Source organism: Orycteropus afer, unplaced genomic scaffold (assembly GCF_000298275.1).
Source record: "Orycteropus afer afer isolate SDZICR_OR568_19922 unplaced genomic scaffold, OryAfe1.0 scaffold00034, whole genome shotgun sequence".
NCBI lineage: Eukaryota > Metazoa > Chordata > Mammalia > Tubulidentata > Orycteropodidae > Orycteropus > Orycteropus afer.
Genome location: NW_006921621.1, coordinates 17,182,455 through 17,197,405, shown reverse-complemented (window position 1 = coordinate 17,197,405; position 14,951 = coordinate 17,182,455). Strand labels below are relative to the sequence as shown.

The 14,951-nt window shown below is 51.7% G+C and overlaps 1 protein-coding gene across 1 annotated transcript; it reads right to left on the bottom strand.

Moving 5' to 3' along the window:
- Positions 1-380: 380 nt before the first annotated feature.
- TFEB (transcription factor EB) lies at positions 381-7,249 on the bottom strand. The gene is given in 9 exon segments (XM_007936265.2): positions 381-869; positions 2,062-2,209; positions 3,073-3,148; positions 3,911-3,967; positions 4,056-4,176; positions 6,107-6,187; positions 6,675-6,788; positions 6,791-6,946; positions 7,019-7,249. Coding segments are annotated over 9 exon segments (1,452 nt in total). The 5' UTR covers positions 7,229-7,249.
- Between the last annotated feature and the right edge of the window lie 7,702 nt (positions 7,250-14,951).

Sequence of the window (14,951 nt, the reverse complement as noted above, 5' to 3'; positions counted from 1 at the left end):
TTCCTTCATTGGTTGAGGGGAGAGGAGTATCAGGTTCAGAAGTCAGGACCCCCACCCCCAGGACCTCTTCTTACCTCTAGCATACCCTATCTCCTCCTTTCCCCCCTTAATTTTGCCTCCAGGAACAGGGTTGAAGGCCACTTCCTGCCCAGGCTCTCCAAGAGGGCTGCTCTTGGGGAGCACTGAACTGGGTGGGGGGTTTCCCTTGACTCCACAGGCTGCCATGTGGGCACTAAGTCCAAACGGGGCCGACAGGGAGGAGTGAGGCAGGGCAGGTGGCTGCTTCACACACAAGTGCAGCCTGAAGGGAGGGAGGGAGGTGGCCCTGGCCCACCCAGCCCCCAGGCCTGCCCGTTTCCCCTGCCCCGGGACAGCCAGTGTCACAGCACATCGCCCTCCTCCATGCTGAAGCTGCTCCGGCGGCTGCTGGCCTTAGAGGCCTCAGGGGACATGGTGGAGAAGAGAGGGTCAGAGGCCAGTGGTAGCAGCGAGTCGTCCAGCAGCATGAGGTCCAGATCCTTCTTGGACAGACTGGGGAATGGGGAGCCATGCTCGGGCCCCAGGGGTTCGGGGTAGCCTGGGGGTCCCTCCTCACCTCTGCCCCCAAAGCTCAAGTTGTGGCTGAAGTCCAGGTGGTGGAATGGGGACTGCGGCTGGGGTGGCTGGGCAGGGGGGGGCAATGGGGCCTGGGGGGGCAGAGCCTGGAGTGGCTCAGGGTCAGGAACCTCAGCCCCCAACAGCAGGGCCTCCCCTGGGCCCTCTTCGCTGGGCAGCTCCTGCTTCACCACCTGCTGGGCCAGCTCTGCCATGTTCATGCCTGATGGGGAGGTGGTCGGAAGGCCGTGCACTCGAGCTTGCATCTCCAGCTCCTGCAGGGAGAGCAGACAGAGGGCTGGAGGCACACACCATGGGTACCGGCTGCCAAGCCTGTCCCCTTCCTCCCCACCCCAGACCCACATCCCTTGCCCCTTCCCCTAGTGGTACCCAAGACCACCAAATGTCTCAACTGGACAAAAGCACAGTGTAGCTTTAGAGTCTAGAGTCTTTTCAAACTGTAAGTCACAACTCATTAGTGAGTTGTGAAACCACTTAGGGAGTCCTCACCAGCTTTCTCTCTGTTTTAATTGAAATAGACTTGCCTAGACTAGACTAGAATTGAAGCTATCAGAATGCACTGTACCTATTAAGGATGAGTGTTCTTTCATGACTTTGATTTTGTGTGTGTGTGTGTGTGTGTGCTGGACTATAATGTAAATTATATTACCATGAGAAATAAGGAGCTCTGGTGGCACAGTGGATAAAGCATTTGTCTGCTAACCAGAAGGCTGGTGGTTCAAACCCACCAGCTGAGGAAGATGAAGCAATCTACTTCCATAAAGATTTACAGCTTTGGAAACCCTATGAGGGTTGCTGTGAGTTGAAATCAACTCTATGGTGGGTTTTTTTTTTTTTTTTAAAAAAAAAAAAAAACTATGAGAAATAGTCTAAAAAGTTTAAAAGTTGTATCCCTCACCCTTTGTATAAAGACCAACCTCAAAGGCCCCCAGAGCTGAGGCAGGACTAGAATCTGGGGCTTCAGACAGTAGGCTCCCAGGCCCTTGTTCTTTAGTTTGCCACTCCTACCCTGTGGGGTTCTTAGTGCTATCCCAAAATATTACCAGTTCTCTACCTTCCAGACACAAAAGGGGGTTTATACTGCCTCTGTGAGGTTAGGTGTCGCCTTGTACTTGCATTGACCACAGAGAAGTGAGCAGAAGTGACATGCATCACTTCAGGTGGGAGCTTTAAGAAGAGCCAGCCTTCGATGCACCTGTCCATCAGCCCGGGTCCCAGAACGAGGCTCTTGCAGAACAGAACCCCCAGCTGGTACCTGTTGCGGGTGCTGGGCATCGTTTGTTACAACACATCACAGAACTCATCCTGGCTGATTCAAGCCCTTCCTCATGGCTTTCTTCCCATGTCTCCAATTCCAGGGGTATTAAGTATTATCCCTGGGGTCAGCAGTGAGGTCAAGGATCAGAAGTCGGAGCTACCCAGGAGGTCCAAAGTGAGGGGCCAGACCTGGATGCGGAGCCAAAGCTGCTTGTTGGTCATCTCCAGGCGCCGAGAGTGGTTCTCGAGCTCCCTTGACTTCTGCAGGTCCTTCTGCATCCTCCGGATGTAGTCAACTGAGGCTTTGAGGATGGTGCCCTTGTTCCAGCGCACATCCCTGCAGCCAGCCAGCACACAGTTAGAGGGGCACACACAGAAGACTGGCCAGCACTCAGCGGGCACAGTGGAGCCCTGCTTCGATGGCGAGAGTCTATATCGTCTACCCCAGCCTTGATGGCGAGAGTCTATATCGTCTACCCCAGCCTTGCTACAACCCCTAGACCTGGGCACCCTCTAAGTGTGATGGAGAAGGACCTCAGTGTACCCAGAACAGCCCTTCCCAGGAAACCTGTTACTGATCACCTCATGAATCCCATGCAATCTAGTGACTCAGAGCAGCCTCCTTCCCAAGATCTTCCATCCAGGCCACCAAAGCCCAAGCCTATCCTTGTCCCTCGCTCCCCCTACCCTTGGTTGCCTCTCTCCTCTCTACCAGCCCAGTGCTCTTGCCAAACTTTCCCAGCACAACTCCTCCTCCAAGAAGCCTCCCGAGGGCAGGAGTGCATGGGAGGGAAGAGGGCTTTGGGGAGGAAGTGGGAGGAGAGCTGTTGCATTGTGGGAGATTGCAGTCAATGTCATGAGACAAAGTATATGTGAACTGCTGTATGGAAGATGAATTTGCTCTATAAACTTTCACCCAAATCACAATAAAACTTTAAATAAATAAAATCTATCTGCCCACTCAGGAAAAAAAAAAAAAGGAAGAAGCAGCAGCCTCCCTTGAGCCCTGACTTCCTAGATATCTGCCCCTTTCTGTGCTGAACCATCCTGACTTGGGGGTGGGAGGGATCTCCTTTTCTCAAACAGATAATTAACTCCCAGAGCATTGGCAACCAAGGGCTTTTCTTCCCATCCTTTCCCCCTAGCAGCTAGCAAGCCACAGGCTTCCCCCAAGCCCCTCCCATCCCTCCAGAAGCTTACAGGTCATTGGCCTTGGGGATCAGCATTCCCAACTCCTTGATTCGGTCATTGATGTTGAACCTCCGCCTCCTTTCAACTACAGGAGGGAGTAATTAGAGGGATGAGGCCCACCTGGGAAGAGGGGCCCAACCTAGGGAGGGCACCTCTCAGGCAACCCACAGCTTAGAGTGAGCCCTTCTGAGAAGTAATGGAGGAGCCCTGGTGGTGCAGTGGGTAAGGCATTTGGCTGCTAACCAGAACACTGGTGGTTCAAATCCACCAGCTGCTTCAGGGGAGGAAGATGAGGCAGTCCACTTCTGTAAAGATTTACAGCCTTGGAAACCCTAAGGGGTCGCTATGAGTTGGAATTGACTCAATAGTAGCGGGTGAGTGGGGAAGTAATGCGTGGCCAACAGACAGGGAGTTCTACAAGATGGAGGTGGGATGGGGGCCAGACACAGAGGTAAGGGGCATTGCCAGACGGAACTAGCCCTCTTCAGGCTGTTTGTAGAGCAAAGGGACTTATGGGGGTTCCTCCCTACCTCCCTGAATTCCTTCTGGGCCCCCAGGTTCCAAGCCCAAACAGCCAATCTGATAAACCCACTCACATGCCCACTGAATGGGTCCCTTCCCAGGAGCCCCCTCTCCCAGGCCCTCTGAAGAGGACTAGTGGACATAGATGGCAATGAGAGCCCACCTGAGTCCCACCAATGGGGGAACTTAGGGGGTCTGCAAGGGCCATGGTCTTGGTGAGGTTTCCTTCTAGAACCTGAGCTGGTCAGGGAATGGGATTTTAGGCAGCCCAGGTGAGAGGGAGGAAGAGGGGAGGAGGGCGGGGGAGGGGCTGGACAGGACTCACTTAGATTGTGATTGTCTTTCTTCTGCCTCTCCTTGGCCAGGGCACGGCTCTCAGCATCTGGAGGCCAGGGCAGAAGGAGAGGGAAGCTGAGTGGGGCAAAAAATGGATCAGGGAAGCGGGGAGCTGGTGTGTAGGGAGATGGTACCTGTGAGCTCTCGCTTCTGGGTCAGGTCAGCGGGGCAGGAGCTGCTGGTGACGCCCACCAGGGAGGCTGTGACCTGGGGGTCGCTGCTGTACACATTCAGGTGGCTGCTGGATAGGGGCAGCTGTGAGGGCAAGGTGGGGAGGGGGACCAGGTGAGCAGCTTCTTTTCCATGGGGGGTCTCCCACAGGGCCCAGGGAGCCAGGAACAGCTATCCCCAGGGACACCTGGGGCAAGCCACACTGGCGTCTGATGGGCCATGCTGTAAGTTTTAAGGCGTCTGCAGCCTGCAGCCAGCTCCAGAGACATCAGAATTCACCCTGAGCCCCTGCACTCAGCATTCAAGCTGAAGATCTGCAGAGTCCAGAGCACACGCAGCCCTGCCCTCAGGAGAAAACAGTCTAGAGTGGCTGGGAACCACTAAAGAGAGAGGTACCAAATAAGTGTGGTGATTGGATTACCCACTAGGCATTGTGGAAACCCAGGGGAGGGACACTAATCTTTCTTGAGTTTCTGGGATGTTTTCTTAAAGACAGGGAACTTGAACTGAGTCCTGAGAAGATGTATGAGGAAGGCATTTAGGTGGGGAGTAGGGTATAAACGGGATCCCTGGGTAGTTCAAAGGGTTAACACACTCATCTGCTAAAGAAAGGCTGAAGGTCTGAGTCTACCCAAAGGTGCGTCAGAAGAAAGACCTGGCAATCTACTTCTGAAAAATCAGCCACTGAAAACCCTGTGGAGCACAGTTCTGCTCTGACACACATGGGGTTGCCACGAATCAGAGTAGACTTGGCAGAGCATGGCAGTGACAGCACCCAGGGCAGAAGTGTGGCATGGGATGAGGGCAGGGCTGGGATGTGCCACCGGATCCTGGAATATCTTGATTGACTTGCAAAGATAGTGACATTTTGGAATGGGCTGCCGGTAAGGATTTAAGCAGGGGCCTGACTGAGCTCTGAGTGGAGCACCTGCCACAGAAACATACACAGTGAATCCCAGGCCCAGAACTATACATGGTACACAGCCTCTAGTGCCCTCCCCCCCTGCCAGCCCTTGCAACAGGTGGCTGCAGGCTTCAGACACAACTGGTCCCAGCCAGTTTCTGCTGAGTGACTTGGCAAGGTCACCATGGCAGTGGGGATTGAGGGTTGACTCCCCACAGCAGGAACTGGGGACTTTCCCTTGATGTCACGGGAAGGGGGCCAGGAGCAGGGCATCAGGCTCAGCAGGTAGAGCCTAGGTCCAAGGGGCGAGAGTGAGCAGTTGAGGTTCAGGACCACCAAAAGGTGGGGGCAGCCAGCAATTTCACCTGGTCATGTGAACACTTGTTACCCTTACTCAGAGTGTGCCCATGATTTCTTGCTTCATCTAACCACAGTCTGGTGGGTAAATGGCATGACCCCCACTTTGCAACTGAGAAAAGTGAGGCTCAGAATGTTGAGGGACTTCCCAAGGTCATAACAAAAGTCTGAAGCCAGGATTCTTGATTCCAAGTCTGCTCCCTACACCTGCCACCTTACTTCTGCCAGGAGGTATCAGAGGGAGGGGTCCTGTGGTCCAGGACAAGACCAGGCCCCTAGTATTTTCCCCAAGGAGCAAAAGGCACTGGGCTTGGCAGAAGAGGGGAGTCCTAGCCCCCCAAAAGGAATTTATCAACTTAGGCCTTCTGGTGGACACACAGGCCCATTCCTGTCCCAGGACCAGTTTGCTCCACTCCCAAAATGCTGTCCCACCTCCCATCTGCTGAGGTCCAGCACCAGTACCTCCTTCCCCACCCCTCAACCCCAGGAAGCCCTCCCCCCACTGGCCAGCCACCCCTGTGAATCCCCATCATGCACTGGGGTCAAGGCATGGCTGAGTCGTCATTTTGCATGGCCCAGGCCCTCCTTGCACTGGTTGATGGCAGGCGGCTCTCACCTCTGAACCAAGATGCCAGCTCCTCCCAGGTAAGGACCTGTCTCTAGCTCTTTCCCCATCTCAGAGCCATTGTGAGGCCTCTGTCCCACCCTGCCTCCCCTTCCACTTTCATACCCACCCAACCCAGCCAGCAATACCGTGTTGGGCATCTGAATTTCAGGATTGATGTAGCCCAGGACGTCGTCCAGACGCATGATGTTGTCAATGACATCATCAAACTGAAAAGAGAAAGAGTCCATCTCGGGTGAGCCTGCTGAGAGAGGGGGGCACGGGAAGGAGCAATGGGACAGCCACAGGAGCCGGAGGAACCATGAGGCCCATCTTACCCAGTGCACTCATCTGGAGGAGGACACAGGCTTAGAGGGGGAATGAGCTGCCCGGGCCTCACAGGCCCCAAGGCCCACGCCAGGGCTGTCTCCTAGGAGCCACGCTGCCCAGGAGCTCCCTATCTACCTCTATCTGGACATGGCTTTGTGGGTGTTCTGGGCTTTCTTGTATGAGCGTCCTGTTTTACCCTAGCAGTTTTCAAAAGTGGGTATGGTGTTTTCTCTATGAGACTGGGGTTCTATGAGGGGAGGGCTGTGCCTTCCCTTACACTGGGGCTCCCTAAGAGAAACACCTGCCTCTGCTATTAGACCCGGAGTCCCAGGACCAGAGCTGGCATCAGTTCTGCCCACTGCAGCCATAAGCCAGCTCCTCACTCACCTCCCTCTCCGTGTTGGAACCGATGTGCAGCATGGCCATGGGGCTATTGGGAGCACTATTGCCAGCTGACGAAGACACCACATGTCCAGCCCGCACCCCCGTCCAGCCCGCACCCCCGGTGAGGCGGCAGGCGGGGGCTTCGGGGAGCCCTGGGCCGGGCTGATGTGGGCAGCAAACTTGTTCCCATAGGTCTCAGACAGATACTCCCGCACCTTCTGGTCCCGGGACTGCTGCAGGTGGTAGGAGGTGGGGTTCTCCAGGTAGGACTGCACCTGAGAAGGGGAGAAGGTAAAGCTCGAGGCTGGCCTGGGACCCATGGAGGTGGGGTGATGGGCAGACCTTACCTTCAGCACCTCCCCAGGCACAGGTGGTGGAGACTGGAAATGGACGGGGGTGTTGATGGCCGGGGTAGGTGGGCCCCCCAGCTGTTGCTGCTGCTGCTGCTGCTGCTGCATGTAGTGCATGACAGCCTGCTGTTGCATGCGCTCCCGCTGCTCCTCCTGCTGCGCCTGCTCCCGCATGAGCTGCATGCGCAGCCCAATGCGTGACGCCATGGCAGCTGCTGGCGCGGGCTCCCTATAGAGGAGGAGGTTAGTGAGGCTCTAGGTCTCTTCAAAACACTGGGTTTTGGGGAAGGGGGCAGGGCAAGTGGAATCACATACAACGTACAGGTGAGTGCACTGAGGCTCTCAGAGGGGAAGGATTTGCCCAAGGTTACTTAGGAAGTGTGTGAGAGGGCTAAGACTTGAATTCAAGCTTCCTGCTTCCTAGGCCAGAAATGGAGACTTCCTCTTGTTCACTCTTTTCAGTTGGTCAGCCCCCAAAACTTGGACTCAACCCTTCTCTTTCTCTCACATCCTGATCCTGTCAGACCTCAATTCAAATACACCCTCTTCCATCACCACCTCTGCTGCCACCAGTAGGGCCCAGCCCCCCGTCATCTCTTATCTGGATTCCTGAAGGCATCCCTCCTGCTCAGACTCTGCCTTCTGTCTTTCTCCACAACATTCTACTCTCAACTCAGTAGCTAAAGGGATCCTTTGAAAGCTCAAGTCGTATCATATCCCTGCTCTGCTCAGAGTTCCATCTGACTCAGAGCACAAGCTCAAGTCCTTACAATGGGCTAAAACGCCCTCTGATTCGCTCCACCCACGTTCCCTTTTTGCTCCAAACGCACCAGCCTCAGAATTCCTCAGACACACCAGGTGTACTCCCACCTCAGGGCCTTGGCACTTGCTGTTCCTTCAGCCCTTCCAGACATCATCCTGACTCATTCCTTCACTTCTTTTCAAGGCCCAAATGTCACCTTGTCAGAGAACCCTTCCATTTAAAACTGCAAACCACCACCTCCCCACACGTACACACATTCCCATGGCCCTTTCTGCTTTTATTTTTCTCCCTATCACTTATCACTATCTTAAATACTATTCATTTTTACTTAGTTATGTCATTCATTGTCTCTTCCCCCCAGGACTGCAAACTCCCCTGAGAGGAGGCATTTTGTCTATCTTGCACACGGCTGTACCATCAGCCTCTAGCCTAGTGCCTAATATGTAGCTCAATAAATGTATGAAGTGAATGAATATTATGTACACAGCAGGCACGGGGACATAGCAGTGAGCCAAGTGCAGTTCCTGAGCTCATGGAATCTATACTCCAGGAAACAAGAAAGTCAGGTTCACAGGCAATGATAACCCTATGCACACAGAGAGCAGCTTCTGGGCACCTTGCCCTGCCAGGGACTGCAGAACGCTTGCCACCATCTAGCACACTGGCCCAAATCACCCACAGGTGTCAGGAGGACAGGTGGGACTTAGGCCCCCAAGCCTAACAGGAAGGTGGGAGGACAGGACTAGCTTGCTGAGTGACCCCAACCAAGTCCATTTCCCCTTTTGAACCTCAGTCCCCCCATGCACAAAATGAAAGGCTGGACCAGGTGACCTATACATTCCCTCTGACATGGGATGGGCTGAGACTCTTTGAGAGGTGCAAAGGCCCTGGGGTGCCCCAGACTCCACAAGGGTGCAGACTGGGGCTGAGGGGTCCATTTTGAGGATATTGACATTGCAAGAGGTAGCGTGGCTTTGTGGGTAAGCAAGGGCTATAGTGCTGAACAGACATGGGCCTGAATCCCAGCTCTACCACCTATTTGCTTTGTGACCTTGGGCAAGTCACTTAACATCTCTGAACCTCAATTTCCTCATGTGGAAGCAGTTTCTGCTTCAAAAGAAGTTGTTGTCATTAGGTGCCTGAGAGTCCATTTCAACTCATAGTGACCCCATGTAACAGAGGAGAACTGCCCCATATGGTTTTTTAGGCTGTAGTCTTTACAGAAGCAGCCCACCAGGTCTTTCTCCCGCATAGCTCCAGGTGAGTTCCAACAGCCAAGACCTTAACCATTGTACCACCAGAGCTCCTTAAAAAGGCTGGTAAGAACATTAAATAAGAACAGTAACCCATGGTGAGTTAGTGAGTTGTGGATAAGCACAAAACTGACTGGATGAGCTGATCAGTGGAGACCAGACATCAGAGCCATGACCAAGGTCCTAAGAATGAGCCCAGACCTCTAGGGGTGGCAGAGGGAAGCACACAGGCTGACATGGTCTGCCTAAGACTGGACATGAGATTAAGTCAGCATTAGCAGATGGTACAACAATATCCAGTGAAAATCACAGAATCATAAACCAAACCAAACTCACTGCCATTGAGTCGATTCCAACTCATAGAGACCCCCTTTTAAGGTTTCCGAGGCGCTAAATCTTTACAGAAGTAGATTGCCCAGTCTTCCTTTCACAGAGTGGCTGGTGGGTTTGAACCACCAACCTTCTGGTTAGCAATCAAATGCCTTAGGCACTACACCACCAGAGCGCCATCACAGAATCACAGAAATAAGATATTTGAGCATCTACCGTATGCCTCGTACTGTTCCAAGTACATTAACCTCAAACAGCCCCATGAGGTACTTTATATGAGGTACTTATTCCCCCTTACAGATAAGAAACAGGTACAGGGAAGTTAAGAAGCTCGCAGGAGGGGAAAAGCAGGGACCCAGTCACAGGCGGTCTGGCTCCCCAGTCCATGCTCAGGGGGATCTGGAGACCACATTGTCTCTACACAAAGTGGGAGGAGTTGCTCCAGGTGGCACAGCTGGGTGAAGGTTGCGGGGACAGGAATGGAGCCTAGCCTCCAGATCCCCAACCGTGCTCCACCAGGTGGTTACACTACAAAGTGGGACAACACCATCCCCTAGCGGTCTGAGTATTCAAGGGCCTCACCTTGCCTTGTCGCCTCCTTCTCTGCTCCCCTAAGGCCATGATTAGGGAGCTGGCTGCCTCAGCCCCAAGGGTCTCTCTGCCCACCTCACAACAGTCCCCAGGGAGAAAGAACCAGCCATCCCCCACACCCCTCCTCCCTCCTGCAGCAGACTACCCATCTACCCAAGCAGCCGCAGCATCTACCCATGCCTGCACCCACCCCTCTTCCCAGGGCTCCTACAGAGGGCGCTCCCTGTCTTTGCCCTCCCCCACTGAGCACTGCACACTACCCCTCCAGACCTCACAGCCTCTGACCCCAGCCCAGCCTACTGGTCTGCTCCCCTCACAGCTGCACCCCACCCCCACTCTCACATAGGGTGGTAGGGTAGCCTCTCCTTGGGTCAGGAACAATCTGACTTCAGTTGGGCCTGGGTGGGAGGAGGCAGGGGTGGACCTCGGGGCTGGCACTGCCAGCCGGGACGGGGAGGGCTGGGGGAAAACGAGCCCTTGTTTCACTAACAAAGGGCTAGCGCCTGTCCTAGGCTGGGCTGGCGCTGGCTTTGCCTTGAGGAGAACCTAGACTGGGCCCTGCTCAACCTCACATGGGCAGGGTCCCCTGCAGAGGCCCTGTCCCCTCCCCTAGCCTCAGTTTCCTCATTTATAAAAATGGACATGGGATTCCCTGCCCCAATAGCCAAACAGGGTCTGTGTGAGCCTCCCAGGAAAGGATGTCTGAGAGCTGTGAATAGGGAGTCGTATGCCTGGGCCCCTGTCCTCTGCGCAGAGAGGCTCAGATGGCAGGGCCAGGGCAGAGTGATGCTTCCTCAACCTCACCCCCATTGTTAAACCCGATACCACCCTCTCACAGAGCTGCTGCTTCTGGTGAAGTTCCAGACTTCTCATACACCCCCACTCCTGACTCTACGGTTGCTGAGTATGACCTTGAGGGGATGGGGATGGAGCTTGAGGGAACCTGAGGGCCTGGACATGGGGAACCTTAGCTACTCCCCTCACACTTTAGCTCTCAAATGTACCTGCTCCCTCTCAAAGTCAGGGGGCCCCTCACAGCCTCCACCAATGTCGGGCCAGTGATGGCTTACTGGTTAAAACCATGCTCAGCTGTTAACCAAAAGGTCAGTGGCTCGAACCCACTAGCCACTATGTGGGGAAAAAAAATTCTGCTTCCATAAAGAAAGCCTTGGAACTGGGGTCTTAAACGTTTGCAGGTGGCCATCTAGATGCAGTACTGGGTCTCTCCTCATCCAGAACAAAGAAGAATGAAGAAAACCAAAGTTGCATGGAAACAATTAGTCCAAGGGATTACCGGACCATGTGAACCTCAGCCTATATGACCATGAGACCAGAACTAGATGGTGCCTGGCTACCACTGTCAACCACTCAGAAAAGGATCGGTGCAGGAGATCCTGGGTAGAGTGGGAGAACAATGTGGAACAAAACCCAAAATCATAAAAAAAAAAAAAGACCAGGTTTACTGGTCTGATAGAGCCTAGAGAGATCCCCGAGACTATGGCCCCTAGTTACCCTTCAGGTCTGAAATTAAACTCACTCCCGTGGCTTCCAGCCAAACAACAGACAGACACATAGGGTGAACATTTATACCAGGTAGATACACTCCTTAGAATGATCGATCATGGGAGAACAGAAGGGCAGTATTTGCACAAGGAAATAGCTCAGGGGGTAGGAGTGCATAGGAAAGGAGGACACAGGAAGAGGTAACTACAGGGAGGAAATGGGATGAGAACTGTTACCTTATGGGGAACCGCAGTCAACATCATGAAACAAAATGTGTATGAACTGCCAAATGGAAACGAGTCTGCTCTGTAAACATTCACTCAAATCACAATAAAAAATTTTTTAAAAAATTACAGTCTTGGAAACTCTATAGGACAGTTCTACTCTGTCATATAGGGTCATTATGAGTCAGAATTGATTTAACTGCAATGGGTTTGGTTTTGGTATAAACCAGCTGGTCACCACCTTTCCTGAGGGAAAATTTGGTCATAGGGAGAAGAGAGGCAGAAAGAAATCACTGGACTCACTGGAGAAAGAACACCCCGGAACAGGAAATTCTCACAGATACAGAAAAACGATCGCAAAGACATGGTGCTGAGTGAAAAAAGCAAACTGTAAAAGAAAATGTACAGCCTGAGCTCATTTAGACAGTAAATGGATAAATGTAGGAAAAGACTAGAAGGATCATAATACTAGTAGCTCAATATTTATTGAATACTTGTCATGGGTCAGGGCTGGTCTGTGAGCTTTTCCAATATTAACTCATATATTCCTCATCTGTGAGGTGGGTACTATTATTATGCTCATTTTCCAGGAGAAAACAGGCACAGAGAGGTTAAACAACTTACTCACGTTTACACAGCTGATAAGCAGCAAAATGGAGATTTGATCCAGGCAGCCTGGTTCAGAGTCCCCAATCTCTAACTATTCGGGGCTAGACCAATATACTGAACTGTTTAGAGTGTAGTTACTCTGGGGAGGGAAGTGGGAAGAAGTGGTACAGTAGGGAGGTGGTGTGGTGGTTAAGTTTGTCAACTTGGCTGGGCCTGGTTGAGTGGATGGGCAGCTGGATGTAGTATTCCCCATGATGAGACTGGTAATCAACTCCATGTGGAATCGATTGAGAGGCGCTGAGTAGCTGCCTTTGGGTATGTGGTCTTCTTCCTGTATATAAGAAGTAGCTTTGGGAATGGTCTCTAGTCTTTGGCATGCTTGGACCCTGCATGTAACTGTGTCATTGCTCAGCAGCCTGCCATGCTCTGCTGACCTGGAGACTTACAATGGACTTGAATTAATGGCCTGCCGTGTGGTTTGGTAACATCGGGAATGTGCCTTTGCACTTGTCAACCTTGGGCTTGGCAGCCTCAGCAGCCAGCAGCTGTCTGAGTGAAGAAAAGCCTCTAGCTCCAGTGGGCTGGGAGCAGGAAGCAGAGCTGAAGCCCAAGGCTGAGGGGCTTTCACCCAGCCCCTAGAGCCTGGCACTTTGAACTTGGACTTAAAGCTTCCAAATTTTAAGAATGAACTCCTGTTGGTTAAGGCCATCCCATTTGTGGTATATTCTTTTTTTTTTTTTTTTTTTTATTAGGATTTGGGTGAAGTATTTGTGGTATATTCTTGTTAGAGAGGCATTAGGTAACCAGAACAGGTGGTAAAGAAGGATTTTATGATTTCTCATTCCACTTCTGTAGCACTTACCTCTTACACTGTGAACATGTGCTACCTGTGTGATTCTTCTAACACAAGAGGTAAAAGAAGTAGGGAAACTTCTAGGGGTTTGTGAGGGGCCTGATCTGCTTCCAAAGATGGGCTGCCAAACGGAAGGGACCCCTCCACCTCCACCCAGAGTCTGGCCAAAGCCCTGACTCGATACTGGGTGAGGACACCAGAGGCAAGAGCCAGGGTCAGAAGCCACATGCCAGCTGGAGCTGAAGGGCCAGGACTCAGAGCCCAGTTCTGTTTCCCTGAGCCTTCAGAGGGCTGACGATCTTCACAGAGAGACCCTCAAACTGCTTTTATCTGAGGCAGATCCCTTCCATGGCTTGTGGGACCCAAATTACCATTTTGTTTTGTTTTGTTTTTCTGACTTCCAGGTGATCCTTCACAAATTGGAGTAGGAAGCTGAATATACATATGGCCCGACCCAGCAACTCCATTTCTAAGTATATGTCTAACCAAAAAAACACCCACACATTCACCAACACACATGTACTAGGCTGTACATAGCAGCATTATGCATTGTAGCCAAAAACTGGAGACTGCCCAAATGTTCATCAACAGGAAAATGGATAAAGAAACTGTGGGACATCTGTACAACAGAATGTCACTCAGCAATGAAAGTGATTGAACCATTGCTACACACAACAACACAGAAGACTCTGACAGGCGTAATGTTGAACAAAAGATGCCTAAGATATAAATACATACAGCATGATCTATGTATGCAAATTCATAAACAGGCAAAACAAACCTATCATGTTAAAAATCAGGAGGGTGGTTAGCCTTGAGGGGAGTGATGGGGAGGGGGCAGAAGGCAGCGTGGGGAGGGCACTGGGGATATTCCATAACTTGCTGTGGGTGCTGGTGATATGGAGTCCCTGGATGGTGTCAACAGTTAACACGCTCAGCTGCTAACCAAAATGTTGGCAGTTCAAGTCCACACAAAGGTACCTTGGAAGAAAGCCCTGGCAACCTGCTTCCAAAAAATCTGCCGCTGAAAACCCTCTGGAGCAGTTTTACTCTGACACACATGGGGCTGACTCAGCAGCAACAGGTTTCTCATGGTGGTGTATGGCAGTGTCTGGTTTCTAATAATCCATCCAGCTGCTCACGTATGAGCTGAACATTCTTCTGTATGTGTCTTATACTTTCATAAAATTCACATGAAAATGAAGGCAGACCTTAAGTAGCTTAAAAGAAGAGTTCGGCAAATTACATCCCTCTTCCCACCCCGAAAAGTGTGGTTAGACTTTAAAATGTCTTTGTTACCAGGTGCCTCCAACACAACTGCTGGAATGTAGCTTGGTACGACCTCATTGGAAAAACAATTTGGCAATATGTATCAAGAGCCTTAAAAGCATTCACTAGCCTGAGAAAGTAATCCTGAAGGCAGAAGAGCTATTTATTCAAAAAAAAATGACCATCATGTTGTTACTTACGCAGAGAAAAATCAGAGCTGTAATCTCAATGCCTAGCAATATAAAAAACCAATTGCCACTGAATTGATTCCAACTCATGGTGACCCATGTGTGTCACCATACAACTGTGTTCCATAGGGTTTTCAATGGCTGTTTTTTCAGAAGTAGATCACCAGGTCATTTTTTCTGAGGTGCCTCTGGGTGGACTTGAACCTCCAACCTTTTGCTTAGCAATGAGTTCTTATCCATCTGCATCACCCAGGGACTCCATCAATAGAATGGTTAAACAAATTATAGTGTGTCCCTCCTGATGGAATATTATGTTTCCATATATCAAGTAACAGAAAGTGGGATGC